The sequence below is a fragment of the Vombatus ursinus genome, unplaced genomic scaffold, assembly GCF_900497805.2.
Source record: "Vombatus ursinus unplaced genomic scaffold, bare-nosed wombat genome assembly UNPS02005286.1, whole genome shotgun sequence".
Lineage (NCBI taxonomy): Eukaryota > Metazoa > Chordata > Mammalia > Diprotodontia > Vombatidae > Vombatus > Vombatus ursinus.
In genome coordinates this window covers 8,414,751-8,427,973 of record NW_020945064.1, presented here as the reverse complement: position 1 = coordinate 8,427,973, position 13,223 = coordinate 8,414,751, and the positions used below count along the sequence as shown (strand labels likewise).

Genomic DNA, 13,223 nt, shown 5'->3' with positions numbered 1-13,223 from the left:
GGAAAAGAGGTAGTAAGTTTTTAGGCTGGAGGATCATTCCTTAAAGCCCTAGTTAAATGCCACCTTTTACATGAAGCCATTCCTGCCCTATTTATAATGTTTTTCTCCATTAGCCTTCAGCTGGCACCCAGTTCTCTGATGGACTCCTATATCTAAACTTTTTACCTCTTCGATTACTGTGTGCAGTGCTCTCTGTATGTGGTAGGTGCTTAATAGATGTTTATTGACTGATTGAGTAATATTTGTACTGATGGTAATCAGGTTGACTGCTAAGCATAAACCTCCGGTGACAAATATTTATATAACTAAGTTACTTGTATTTCTCTATTTCTTACCATATTTTCTACCTCTTATTAGTAATACATTTTTAGAGCAAACTTACTGTTCTTTAGGGTAAAGATAAAAGTTATATGTGTATTTTTGTTGAATTAGAAGTTCTGGTGTCCCACAGGCAAAGTAAAATAATCCAGAAACTTTAAAAGTTTTGGTGACCTGCTGTTGTTATGTACTTAACAGCAATTATTTGTAAGAATCATAACATATGTTGGTTGATTTGTGTTAACTATGTATTAACAGTGATCTTACTATAATTACTTGCACTACATTGGAAATTAAATAACACTTGAATACCCAGTTTCATATAAACAATCTTGACAGTAGGTCATTTTTAGGTGAGCACAGTGCCTTCAGTTCCTAACACAAAATATAATTTCATAGACAGTCATCAGTGAAAAGAGATGTATAGGGCTGTCTCTGCTGGCTCTCCGAGTGTATTTTAGAAACCTGTATATTTAGGCTTAACTTGACTGCCTTCTGCTTCAGAAGTCAGTGCTGCCTGTCTGGTTCTTAAAGAATTGATAAAGGAAATTTACAAATTCTTCCTTGGTTTCCTTCTGTGTTTAACTTTATCACCCGCTTTCCCCTTTATTGATGGATTCATTGATCCTAGTGGAGGGGAAAGAATGCTAGACTTGGAAGTAGGAGACCTTTTTCTGAATTCTGTCTCAGGTGCCTTCTAGTCGTGTGACCTTTGGGAGTCACTTAAACTTCAGTTTCCTTGTTTGTCAAATGGGCTAATAGGACTTTCCCCACTTCCCAGGGTTGTTGGGGGAGAAGCTCTTGGCATAGACTTGAGCTGTTATTGCTATAATTTACCATATGGCACTGGGTGTTTAGCACCCTGTATTAAGGTCTGAGCACCCCTTGGGACCAGGAGCACCTTCACTACACTTGGGGAGAGGTGACTTGGGAACGTTGTCCTATTCCAGAGAGCCCGTGTCCTGGCTGGAATGCTTAGATTGCTGTTTACTAATAAGGTGCTGAAGGATCCAGTAATGAGAAGTTTGAGGATTCAGCAGTATCTGCTGTTGCACTGACAGCCATGCATCCTAACAGCATTACTGTGTCCTCTCTACATAGCTGACTTGTCAGGTACACGTCAGGCCCAGGAGCTGGCTCTCATCTGCTATCATTAGCATTTTAAAAACGTGGTTGGATGGGATGGTGACCATTGAAACATCATCCAATTAGCGATTTTGAAAAGAAGAAGGATCTTTCCCTCTGCCCTCTCTGTGAAAGGATTACTGTTTACCTGTTTTTTCTATTTTTCTCTCCTCTTCCCCCCATGCAAATGGAAACCTTCTCTGGTCCTTAGGGTATAGCATCAAAGCAGATGGAAAGGCATTTTCTTTAATGTTGTTTCCACACTGATAAAACTGTCTGTTTCTGATTCTGAACTGTTTGACAGTGTTAATCTTTGGGGGCAAGAATTTTCTTTTCTGGGTCTTCAGTAGTTATGGCTGCTATTATTTCTTACTATGAAGTCTTCTCTTCACTTTGACTCATCAGCCTAATATATAGAGATAAAATATGCTTTATTAATACCAAAGCATATTTATTTATGAAGTCTGGATTGTGGGTTGATCAGTAGAAGAGTAGTGAAAGTAAATTATTTGTCTTTTGTTACCTAGTAGGTAATTCTATATTCAGGCCATTGTGCTATCAAAATACTTTTTGGAGGCAGCAAGGTGGCCCAGTAGATAGAACTCTGGCCTTGGAGTCAGGAGGACCTGAGTTCAAATTCGGCCTCAGACACTTGACACTTACTGGCTGCGTGACCCTGGGCAAGTCACTTAATCCCGATTGCCTCACCTAAAAAAAATACTCTTTGGACTTAACAATGAATGTTAAAAATTGTTTTTACTTGTAATTGGGGAAGAAATAAAATAATAAAAAAACAAAATACTTTGTGAACTGTCAGTCAGTAAGTGTTAACTAACCACTTCCATGTGCTCAAAACTGTATAGAATATATTTGGTATGGTCTTTATATGTAAGAAACTGTGCTTAGGGATGGGAATAGAAAGACACCTCCTCCTTTCCCCAATTTCTACCCCCCTAGGAGCTTATCTCCACTTTAGGATATAGCATATACATAGCACAACGGATAGAGTGCTGGACCTGGAGTCAGGAAGACTCTTCTTCCTGAGTTAAATTTGGCCTCAGACACTTACCAGCTGTGTGACCCTGGGCACGTCACTTAACCCTGTTTGCCTCAGTTTCCTCATCTGTCAAATGAGCTGGAGAAGGAAATGGCAAACCACTCCAGTATCTTTGCAAGTAAACCCCAAATGGGGTCATGAGGAGTCGGACACAACTGAAAAACAATCAAATAACAACAACAAATACACATAGATGGGTAAATAGAAGTTAATTTGGGGAGCGGGGGAGAGCCTTAACAACTCTTGGAGAGAGGAAGAAGCTTCCTGGAAGAGGTGACACCTGAGATGAACCTTGAAGGAATACAAAGATGTCATTCAATCAGCATGCATTTATTGAGCACCTACTATGTCCCGAGTACTGTGTGAATGTGGAAGGGGAGGGCATTTCAGGCATAAATGACAGCATAACTGGTATAGGTGCATTGAGTGGGAAGATAGAATGTCACATCGGAGGAGTGATGGGCAGGGTGTCCCATTTATCGGCAACTTCGGGGGCATTAAAGTCAAATAAGACTTGAAGGTATTTTGGATCCAGGTTATATTGTGCCTCGAATGCCAGGGTGGGAAGTTTGTGGTTTTACCACAGGCAGCAAGGAGCCACAGTGGGTTTTGGATCACGGGAATGACACTTGAAAACATTATTTTGGCAATCGTGTGGAGGGAGAGACTGGAGCGGGGAGAGCCTGGGAGCCGGTGGACCCAAAGGAAACCATGGCAGTTGAGAGCCTAAATGGCAGTGGTGGTTATGTGAATACGTAGTAAGGTGACAGCATCAGGGAGTCCTTGGCTGTGGACTGGATGTGTAGTAGAGGCAATGTGAAGGAGTAGCAAGAGAGAATGCTGGGCTTGGAGGTGGGAGGGCCTAGGTGCGAATGCTGCCTTTGACACCTGCTGGCTGTGTGACCCTGGACAGGTCATTGAAACTCACCTGTCTATGGTCATAATATAATTATCTACACTATAAGGTTGTTGTGAAGTTTAACGAGATGGTAGTGAGGGAGGAGAATCGAGGACTGCCCCAGTGTGATCAATCTTGGGCAGAGATGGAGAAGGTCAAAGAGCCTACAGCCTCAAGAGCTGGGATAAGAAGTTATGCTTCGGAAGTGTTGGCTGCATTTGGTGTGCCTGTGGCAAATCTGGGGGGGACTGGTCCTCTTGATAGGGATGGTGATTGGGATGGAGCTCCAGACAGATGAGGGCTGGAAATAGAGATTTGGGAGGCATCTGCAAAAAGATGGTAATTGAACCCTTGGAAGTTGAGCTCACCAAGGAAGAGAACATAAAAAAGATTAGAACGTCCAAGACAGAGCCTTATAGGATGCCCCAGCTTAACAGGGAGTGGGGGATACATGCCAAGGAGACTGAAATGGTGACGGTGATCATACATTTAGATCTGGAAGGGACCCAAAAGTCCATCTCGTCCATCCCTCTCATTTTACAGGTAAGGAGACTGAGGCTCAGGGAGGTGATGACTTAACCCAAGGTCACACAGGTAGAGTGAGGAGTGGGATTTGAATCCTGGTTCTGACTTCAGAGCCAGGGTTTTTTCTACTGTGTGATGAGTCTGTGTCAGTAGTATTTGGTATTATTTGTGCTTTGGATTACACAAGCCATTGAGATGCATGAAATGAATTGTCATGGAGCTTAAAGTGTAAATGTAAAATTGGTGCATAAGCCTTTGCCAATGGAAAATACTCCCAAATGCATTTTGGTAGTAAGATGGTAAAAATAAAAGGACGGAGAGGGAAAGGAATAAGCATTTATTAAGTGACTACTATGTGCTAGGCACTTTGCTAAGTGCTTTACAAATATTATATCATTTTTTATATAAGGAGCTTAAAAAAAGACATCACCACAGAAATAGCAAAACCAAATTCGTTTTTAAAAACCTATTTGATTAAAATTAAGATTTTTTTTTTTAGCCTAGAACTAACTCAATAATTTAGAGATTTTTTTCAGATGCCAAGTGATGCCATCTGTGAATTTGGCTTTTGTGACAAAGTATGTACTAAACTGTGGTAGGAAATTTTACTTTGTAATCCTAATTAATCCCGTACTCCAAGGATCAGTGATTTAATTGGTGGGAGCATTTCTTCCATCAGTGTAAATTGCAGATCTTGTAGTAGGTAGTCATTGAGAGAAGTTGTGGCTAATGAAATTTTACTTGGTTGCCAGTCTTTTGGTAATAAACCTTTCCAGACTTTAAAAGGCCAGTGTTAAAGAATACCTTACAAAGCCCCTATCCTAAAGTGTTTCCAGTTTGGGTACAAACTTAAGAGTTTGTCTTGTAGTGACATAGGCCTAAGAACGTAGCATCACCATCCACACCACAATGAAGTAGGGTAAGACTTTGGTGAAGGTTAATGTTGATTTCTTGAAATATTGAACTTGCTATTTTAACAATGAATATACTCTTTTCAGTTTTAGATGGTGGTATCCCAAAATGCCCAACTTAGGTAATTATTTGAGGATATTTTTACTTACCTCCCCCCTACCCCCAGCAATTAAGTGATCATTTCCTCGAACTTAATCTATGTCTAGTTTAAAAAATATTTCCAGTATAATTTTTCTTTATGGAAGTACCATATTTCAAAAATTAATTATTCTTTGAATACAGTCCATTTTATCTGATAAAGTTGCTACATATGTTACTTCCCTTCAGAGAAGACCACTGAAGTTTCTTTGGCTTTTCCATAGAATTTATCAGTTTAAAAAACCAATGTTATTCTGTTAGTGGTCACCCACCAACTTATATAATTCTAATAAAATTAGATCTGATTGCAACAAAAATTGGTAATTCTTGGATTGACTAGATAAAAAATTTAATCAATTAGAACTTTAGGCTTTGGATTATAGGAGATAGTTGAGATAGAATGGGTAAAGATTACAGTATATTTTTGAAGCGATTTCAAAGACCTTATTGAATAAAGGTGGTGTAAAGTCTTGTTTATCTTAGCAGAGATATGGAGAATACTTTCAGTCCTGGAATATCTTTGTGAATCAGTATACTACTTGTGGGGTTCTTTGGGGGTGGAGGTGGGGAGAGAGGGTTTTTTTTTTTTTTAAGGTTAGTGACAGATACGGATTTCCTATTCCTTAATTCAGTTCAATACAGATAATAGAGAGCTGACTTTATTAGATTAATCTAATGTACGATTGATGTATTGTTTCTTTAAGTTATTTTTTCTTTGTGATTTTTGTTTCATAGCGTCGTCCCCCAGACTACAGTAATACTGAACAATGATCGACAGAACTCCATTATAGCCAAGATGGTTGGGCAAGAAGAACCTTTGAGCAGGGCAACGGATTCCCTGGAAAATATCCTTAGCAAGTCAGTAGCTATAGCACCAATCCCACTTCTGTTTTTCCATTTGACACTCTTACCAGTCTTTTCCCCTTGACATTTAAAAGACCAAACTCAAGATCACTTCTATTTTTGTTAAGCTAAGGAAAAAATCAGAATGTGTTTATTTTGCTATAGGCATTGGAATTGTCTAAAAAAAGAAACCACGCAGACTTTTTGTGTGACTGCTTATGAAATTAGAATGTGGTTAAGTTATTATGAGTGCCATTGTCCTGAGTGATTCATGCTATAAAGTGGGTGATGTGGTATAGGTCGATATGGGATTTTGGAAATTTTTAAGTTCTGAGTTTGACTCAGACATGGAATTCTTACAAAATGTTCAGGGAATTGTTCGGACATTTCCTCAATAGTAGAATGAGATTACTCATCTTGTTCACAGGAGTATTTTTTTCCTCACTGGTTTGTTAAGAGAATTGGCCAGCATCAGAGATAGTTAAGTGCTAACCATTTTTCTGCATCAATAGCTGCAGTATTAGGATGTTTACACCACCTATTTTTCTTTTTAGTGAATTCTGTAGGCATATCTGTTTTATGACTTTTTCAAATAATAACTTTTTTTAGTTAAAAATTACAAATTTCAGAATGCTTAGGCATAGGAAAAAGCATGCAGTTATCACTGTTATGTTATGGTATATTACTTCTGGCCACCCCAGCTATGAGAAACTTGCTTCTTCCATTCTTCTCCCAAAGATACCTTTTCTGCCACTTATTTCCCATCTACTGCCTTCTAAAACCTTGGGTTGCTTTTTCTACCATACATTCTCTGTCAGCATACTGCTTCCTCTCCCACTTTTAGTGTATCTTTATTGTCTTGGCCAGATACTCTGGGAAACCAGCTGGGTCTGTGGAGGATTGAGAATGGCCAGGATAGAAAAGAAGGTGACAATTTCCCCGAGCTTTCCTCTGTCTGCTTTGTTAATGACTTGAAATGGGAAGGGTTGATTCGTCTCACTGAGCATCATTGAGATCAGTTAGGATACCTGCTGCTTCCATCTAAGAGGAACCCTGATTTGGATAGTCAGCGTTGCCAAGATGGTGGTCCACAAGTAGCCCATGCCACACCAGCCAGTCTCCTCCATTTTTTGTTATGTAAAGTAGCACACAGAATATTGTCTTCCTCTCCAGAAATCTGATTGTTATTCACCAGTGCCAGTTAAGGGATTAGAAAGAGTCAGTATAGAAGTCTGGTATTAAGAGAGGTGAAGAAGATGTCAGAATCCCCTCCCAGCTATCATCTGGTTTCTCCTAGTTCTTTGTTTCTCTATGTCTGCTTTCTTTGACTCTGAGATGGCTGAAGTACTTGGTATAACCTTCTCCTAGTGGACTATCTGCTCTTTTATTATCTGCTTTCTGCTCTCTTCGATTGTGTTGAGATCATCAGGATTTCAGATGTTGCAGCAGTTGTTAGAGCGGTTGATGTCTTGCACTGAATCGACTTGGGAATTTTCTAAAAACACTATTTTTTTTTTTTTTTTGTCCCAACCTGGTATTTTAGAAAGAGAAAGAGGGTAAAAAAAAAATTAATTGAGCTCTTTCACTTGTTAATTCTTTACGGGCTGCCCTAGGGGATCAGCCAGTGTTCTATATTTTGTCATAGAATAAATTTACCTGTGTAAGTCACAGAGAGTGCAGGCATTACTTTTTATCTTCAAAATATGATTGGCATCCTTAGATTTTCAGATGGATGGCTTTGGTTTGATTCTGACATTAGTATCATGGAATTGCTTTTTAATGTTTCAGCTTTCTGCCTCATTCCTTACCCCTTCTTGTTATTGATCATAATATGATATGTGGTACCATACAGAAAAATACTTTGATCTGTGTGAAGTATAAAACCTATTCTTTAAAGAAAAAGAAAGTCCCAGTGATTCAATTTTAGACTCTCCTTTTTTTTTTTTTTTTTAAATTCCATAAATTGACAAGATGTGGGTCTGCTTTGTTTCTGTTTCAGTGCCGTTCCTGCACGTAGGCAGAACACCATAGTGGTGAAGGTTCCAGGCCATGAAGATAGTCACAATGAAGACGGGGAGAGTGGATCAGAGGCCAGTGACTCTGTTTCCAATAGTGGACAGTCAGGAAGCCAGAATATTGGAAACAATGTTACTTTGATTACGTTGAATTCGGAAGGTATGTTGTGTCTAGCGGGTTTTAAACGGGTAAGGAAAACGAAAGAAGATCATCGTGTTGAGTTGAGACTATACTAACTTTAAATGAATTCCATTTCCTTTGATTCCATTAGGGGTGAGTTTTAAGACAACTGTTGCCCAGCTTTCTATGGCATCAAAATAGGACCTTCATTTATGATACATGGTGAATATAATCCAGATCAGGGAGTTTTTATGTCACTTCACAGCCATTTGCTGAATTATCTTTTCAAAATTACATTGTATTTAGTAGAGATAAAATGGAACATTCAGCATTGTGTTCATCACTTAGAACAGAGATAGAATTTTAGAATCATAGACACTCAGAGTTCAGGAAGTAGTTGGAGACTATATATAGTCCACCTTGGACCTGGACAAAAATTCCTCCACAGTATAGCTGAGAAGTGGTCATCTGGTCTTTTCTTGCAGACCTCTCTTTATTATCAAGAGCCTAACATCTGCCAAGGGAGACCATTTTACTTGTTTGTGGCTTTAATTAGGAGGATTTTTTTAATGTCCATCAAGCCTACGTTTTCCTCTTTGCTACTAATGCATACTGCTCCCACTTCTGTCCTCTGGTGCCAAGCAGAACAAGTCTAACCCCTTAAAAAATTAAAAAAAAAATTAGTGATGTCTTTCTAAAATTCCTTGCCCCTTCCCAAAGAGCCATGTCTTATAATAAAGAGCTAAGAAAGGAAGACAAAAAAAAGTTCTTAACTAATGTGAAAAAAAAGTCTGACTTTTATGATGTGTTCTATACCCATGGTCCCTTCATGTCTATAATGAAGTGTTTTGGGTGGGAAGGGAAATGTCTTTTCATATGGTTCCTTTGGGACCAAGCTTGGCCGTGATAATTTTGTAATCCTAATTCCTTTTCAATGGTATGGTTCTTTAAATACTGGAAAACAGTTACCATGTGCTTCTCCCTTTCCTTAACGCCAAGACCCGTCACCATCCTGGCTGCCCTTTGAAGCCAGGCTTTCTCTCCAGCTTCTCAGCATCCCTTCTAACATGGAGTGCCAGTGACTCAGTAGACTATTTCAGTGTGGTCTGACCAGGGCAGGGCGCAGTGGAGCTGTCCTCCTCCTAGACCTGGGTATTCTGCTTGCTTCTGGTGTAGTCTGAGGTGGAAGGTGCTTTCCACACTGTGAATTCCTACTGAGCTTGCAGTGTACTGTGATACTCAGATGTTTTTTGCATCAGTGACTGAATCCCTTCACACTTCCCTTATTTTATACATGGACAGTTGAGTTTTTTATTCCAAGTGTTGGACTTGAAAATTACTCATATTAAATCTTATTAGATCAATATTTTTAAAGTTTTAGAATCTCGGGCTTCCTTCAAGGTTCTGTTTCAATATTACTACCTATCTAGGGGCCTTTCCTGATCTTTCCACTCAGCTTTTCTTCCTCCATTCCAAATACTACCATCTCTCTCAATTGTTAGGGTCCACCTCCCCTGGCAACGTTACCTAAGATTTACTAAGTATATATTTTGTATTTTCTAATTTATGTACATGCTCCCCCTTTCCTCCCAATCCCCCTTGACTGTAAACTCCTTGAGGGCAAGTGCTATCTTGTTTTTGTCTTTGTGTATATAGTACAGTACCTGACACATAGTATGTGCTTAGTAATTGCTTATGGAATTGAAGGTCTCTTTCACTCCTCCTTCCCCCTTCAGAGTCTACAGGTCTTTGAATATCATTGCCTTTGATGAGGAGGAGCAAAAATGTTTCATATATCAGTTGCTATAATTTATTGACTTATTTCATGGATGTGGAATTCTTTAGAAAAATAAACTGTATGCTAGCTCATAAATATGTAAGATTTGCAACAGGAATAGGTCATTCATTTATCTTGTCAGTAATTTCAGGGCTGTATAGAAACTTTATTTTAAGCACACAAGTGTCTATAAATTTCAGTTAATAGGTCATGCAAGGCAGATTTGAACTTTGAACATTTAACTTCTGTGTTTTTTTGCTGTAGTATAAGTGGCATTAATATAGCTTATTGAATTTCATTAAGAAAATGGCAAATAGAAAGAAGCATGAAAGGATCAGAGATAAAGAGTTCAGATGGAGAGTTCCAGAATTTCAGAGATGGAAGAGGCCCACCAGGCCATCTAATTCAGCTCCTGCTTGAGGCCTCTTTACAGCAGATGTGACCATGGTCACCTGGGCAGTGTTCCCTTGTACTTCCACACCAGGTTTCTCTTATTCTTGCTTTGATGTCACAGTGGTTTTCTTGGCGGCCATATGCCACTCTTGATTCATACTGAGTTCACAGTTCACCATAACCCATGGAGCTTCACTTCAGTGCTGTTTGCATTCATTAAGTGCCTACTGTTTGCCACGTCTTGTGCTTGGTCTGGGAATACAAAGCCAAAAGCAAGACAGTTATTGTCTCTAAGGAGTTTACGTTTTCCCAGAGTTGCTTCCCCGAGATTGAACTCGTGAGGATGCTTTTTTGTACTGGAGTGTAATAATTTTCATTTCATCTATATTAAATGTCATCTTACTAAGGCTAATAATACACATAGCATAATAAAAGCATGAGAGAAGACAGTTTAGAGAGTGCTTTAAGATCTCATTGGATCCTTCCACCAAGGAGATGAGATAGCTGTTGTTATGCTTATTTTACAGAAGAAGAAACTGAAGGTAGAGGAGGCTGGTGCTTTCCCATTGTCATATAGCTACTACCAGACTTTTAGGCAAAATTTGAACTCAGGTCCTCCTGACCCAAAATCTAGCATTCTATCCACTATACCAGATAGCTGCCTAGTGTAGATATTGCAGGTCTTCACTGGTAGATGGATTTTCCCATGGAAGTTCTCTCCGTTGATGAAACCGTATACATGGACAAACATGGACCAGACCCCCTGTGCTTCCTAACACTTCATGGCTAGTGATACTGTTGTATTAATAAATAACCTGTAATGGTATCATGAACTGTATTCCTTTAATCATAACATCTTTCACTTTTCTGCAGTAAATGAACATAGTCTGCATGTTCTATCTCCATTCCTGCATTTTTAGAAACTATGTTATTTAGAAAGTAAGTATATTACATAAGCTTTCATTACATATTCTTTTGAGAGGTTTGTAAAGCACAGCCCATGGACCTATGACGAGTGTGATAGGACTGCATATTTTTTCAGTTTATTTGTTCATTTCTTAGTTTTCAGGTATGTTGTCTCTGGGACCAGAGACGGCACAGGCCGTCCCCAGCTTATGATGCTTTGTGTTCCTGAAAGTTCCTTTTTAAGTCATTTGTTTGGAACCTGGAGCACATTTTTCTGCATGGTGGTTAGGTTATGCAAGCTTCTGTCACTCATCCCATGGAATAGGGTTGTTCAGAAGGTGCTTTATAATTGATAAACTATTAAATGAACATGGGTTATTATTATGACTCTAGAATCTAATTGGCATATATTGTTTCTATGGGAAAATACACTCTGAAATCCAATTTGGGATTCCCAGACCACGTCTTCCTGTTGATTGTGAGGCTGATAGCTCTGAGTCTTAGGATTGTGGGGCTTCATGAGACACAGGATAGATGTGAGAACTCTGGTGTAAGTTGGTGCTAGTTGCTGGAGAGGAGGAGCTGGGATAGGGCCTAGAGGGGGAAGGCCCTGGGGGTGTTCTGACATTACTCTAGGAATGCTTCTTGGGCTGGGGCACTTCTCTGGCACTGGGATACTCTTTTTCTTATGAGACTTGGGGTCAGGACCACCTACCTCCCTTTTGGTTTCTGCTACTTGTCACTTCTGGTCACAATTTCTCTCCTTCCTGGCCTTCTTGCCTATTCTTTTTCTTGAACTATGCACATAACCCAGTCTTTCAAATGATTTTTATTGACAGCAGCAGTAGAAAATGAAGGGGAAAGGGAGGGGGTGTAAAAAAGATTTCCTCCAATTTCCCCTTTTCTCTTATATTTTCCCCTTAGAGCTGACCATGAGAGCTAATAATGATTGGTATTGGGATGCACTAGAAAGATGCATTTAAGAATTAAGATTGATGTACATTTCAGAGGGGCTAACCTAGCCATTCATCATAAGATTTGGAGCAGGGTTCAGGAGAGAAAAGCAGGGTAGAGCCTTGGAATTAGGGTTGGAGGAGCCTTTGGGGATAGTAGTGAGGATAGGATGAGGCTTAGGGGTGCAACTAAAGGGGTCAGCACTGAGAATGGAGTAGTCAGTATCAGAAGTGGCCTGAAATATTTAATCTTCTCACCAAGACTAATTTTGTTCAAACCATTTTTCCCCTATCCACCATGTGCACGGTTAGAATCTGTCAGTCAACATGCATTAATTAGGCATCTGCTATATGCCTGATACTGTGCTAGGCATTGGAATACATAAATGACAAACTCCTGTCCTCAGAGAGCATGTTTATCTTCTTACTTTACGGGGAGATGAAATGGAGATCTGTAAGTCTGGTCAAACTATGTACTGGGTAATTGTGAATTATAAACATAAGACAATCACAATTAATTATTAAATAACATTAAGTTAAGTATTAATAAATAAGACATTAAATAGAAGAGTGAGAAGAAGGAAAAGGAAGAGTGGAGGGTGTGGTTCTAGGTAGTAAGCCATGGAGGTAGAAGGGAGAAGTGGGAATGGGAGAAGGAAAGGGAGTTCTGATCTCTGTGCCGCAAGGAGAACCATTCTTCTGGCAGCTGTTAATCGTTGGGAATTGCCTGAATTCTCTGTTTGCTTTTTTATTTTTTTATTTTTATTTTTCGACATTCACTTTTGTAAGATTTTGAGTTCTAAATTTTTCTCCCTCTCTCCCTTCCTCCCTCCCCGAGATGGCATGCAATCTGATGTAGGCTATAAATGTAAAATCCTGTTAGACACATTTCCACATTAGTCATGTTGTAAAGAAGAATCAGAACCAAACGCAAAAGAAAGAGCAAATAGTCTGCTTCCAACTGCATTCAGACTCCAGAGTTCTTTCTCTGGGTGTAGGTGGCATGTTCCATCGTGAGTCTTTTGGAGTTGTCTTAGATCACTGCGTTGCAGAGAAGAGCCGAGTCTATCGAAGTTCATCATTGCACAGTGTTGCTGTTACTGTGTACAGTGTTCTCCTGGTTCTGCTTACTTCACTCAGCATCAGTTCATAAAAGTCTTTCCAAGTTTTTCTGAAATCTGCCTGCTCATCATTTCTTCCTTCCTTCCTTCCTTCCTTCCTTCCTTCCTTCCTTCCTTCCTT

At 39.4% G+C, this 13,223-nt stretch overlaps 1 protein-coding gene across 7 annotated transcripts in view; it reads left to right on the top strand.

The window, feature by feature from the left end:
• Nucleotides 1–13,223, top strand: part of BANP (BTG3 associated nuclear protein) — a 254,011-nt gene that overhangs the window by 59,471 nt on the left and 181,317 nt on the right. For 4 of the 7 annotated variants that reach the window (XM_027847680.1, XM_027847679.1, XM_027847678.1 and 1 more), the window contains exons 5-6: nucleotides 5,709–5,831; nucleotides 7,816–7,991. In XM_027847680.1, the coding sequence (XP_027703481.1) occupies nucleotides 5,709–5,831; nucleotides 7,816–7,991 (299 nt within the window). The remainder of the gene's footprint in view (nucleotides 1–5,708; nucleotides 5,832–7,815; nucleotides 7,992–13,223) is intronic. The other 3 variants (XM_027847684.1, XM_027847683.1, XM_027847681.1) reach the window with 1 other exon arrangement.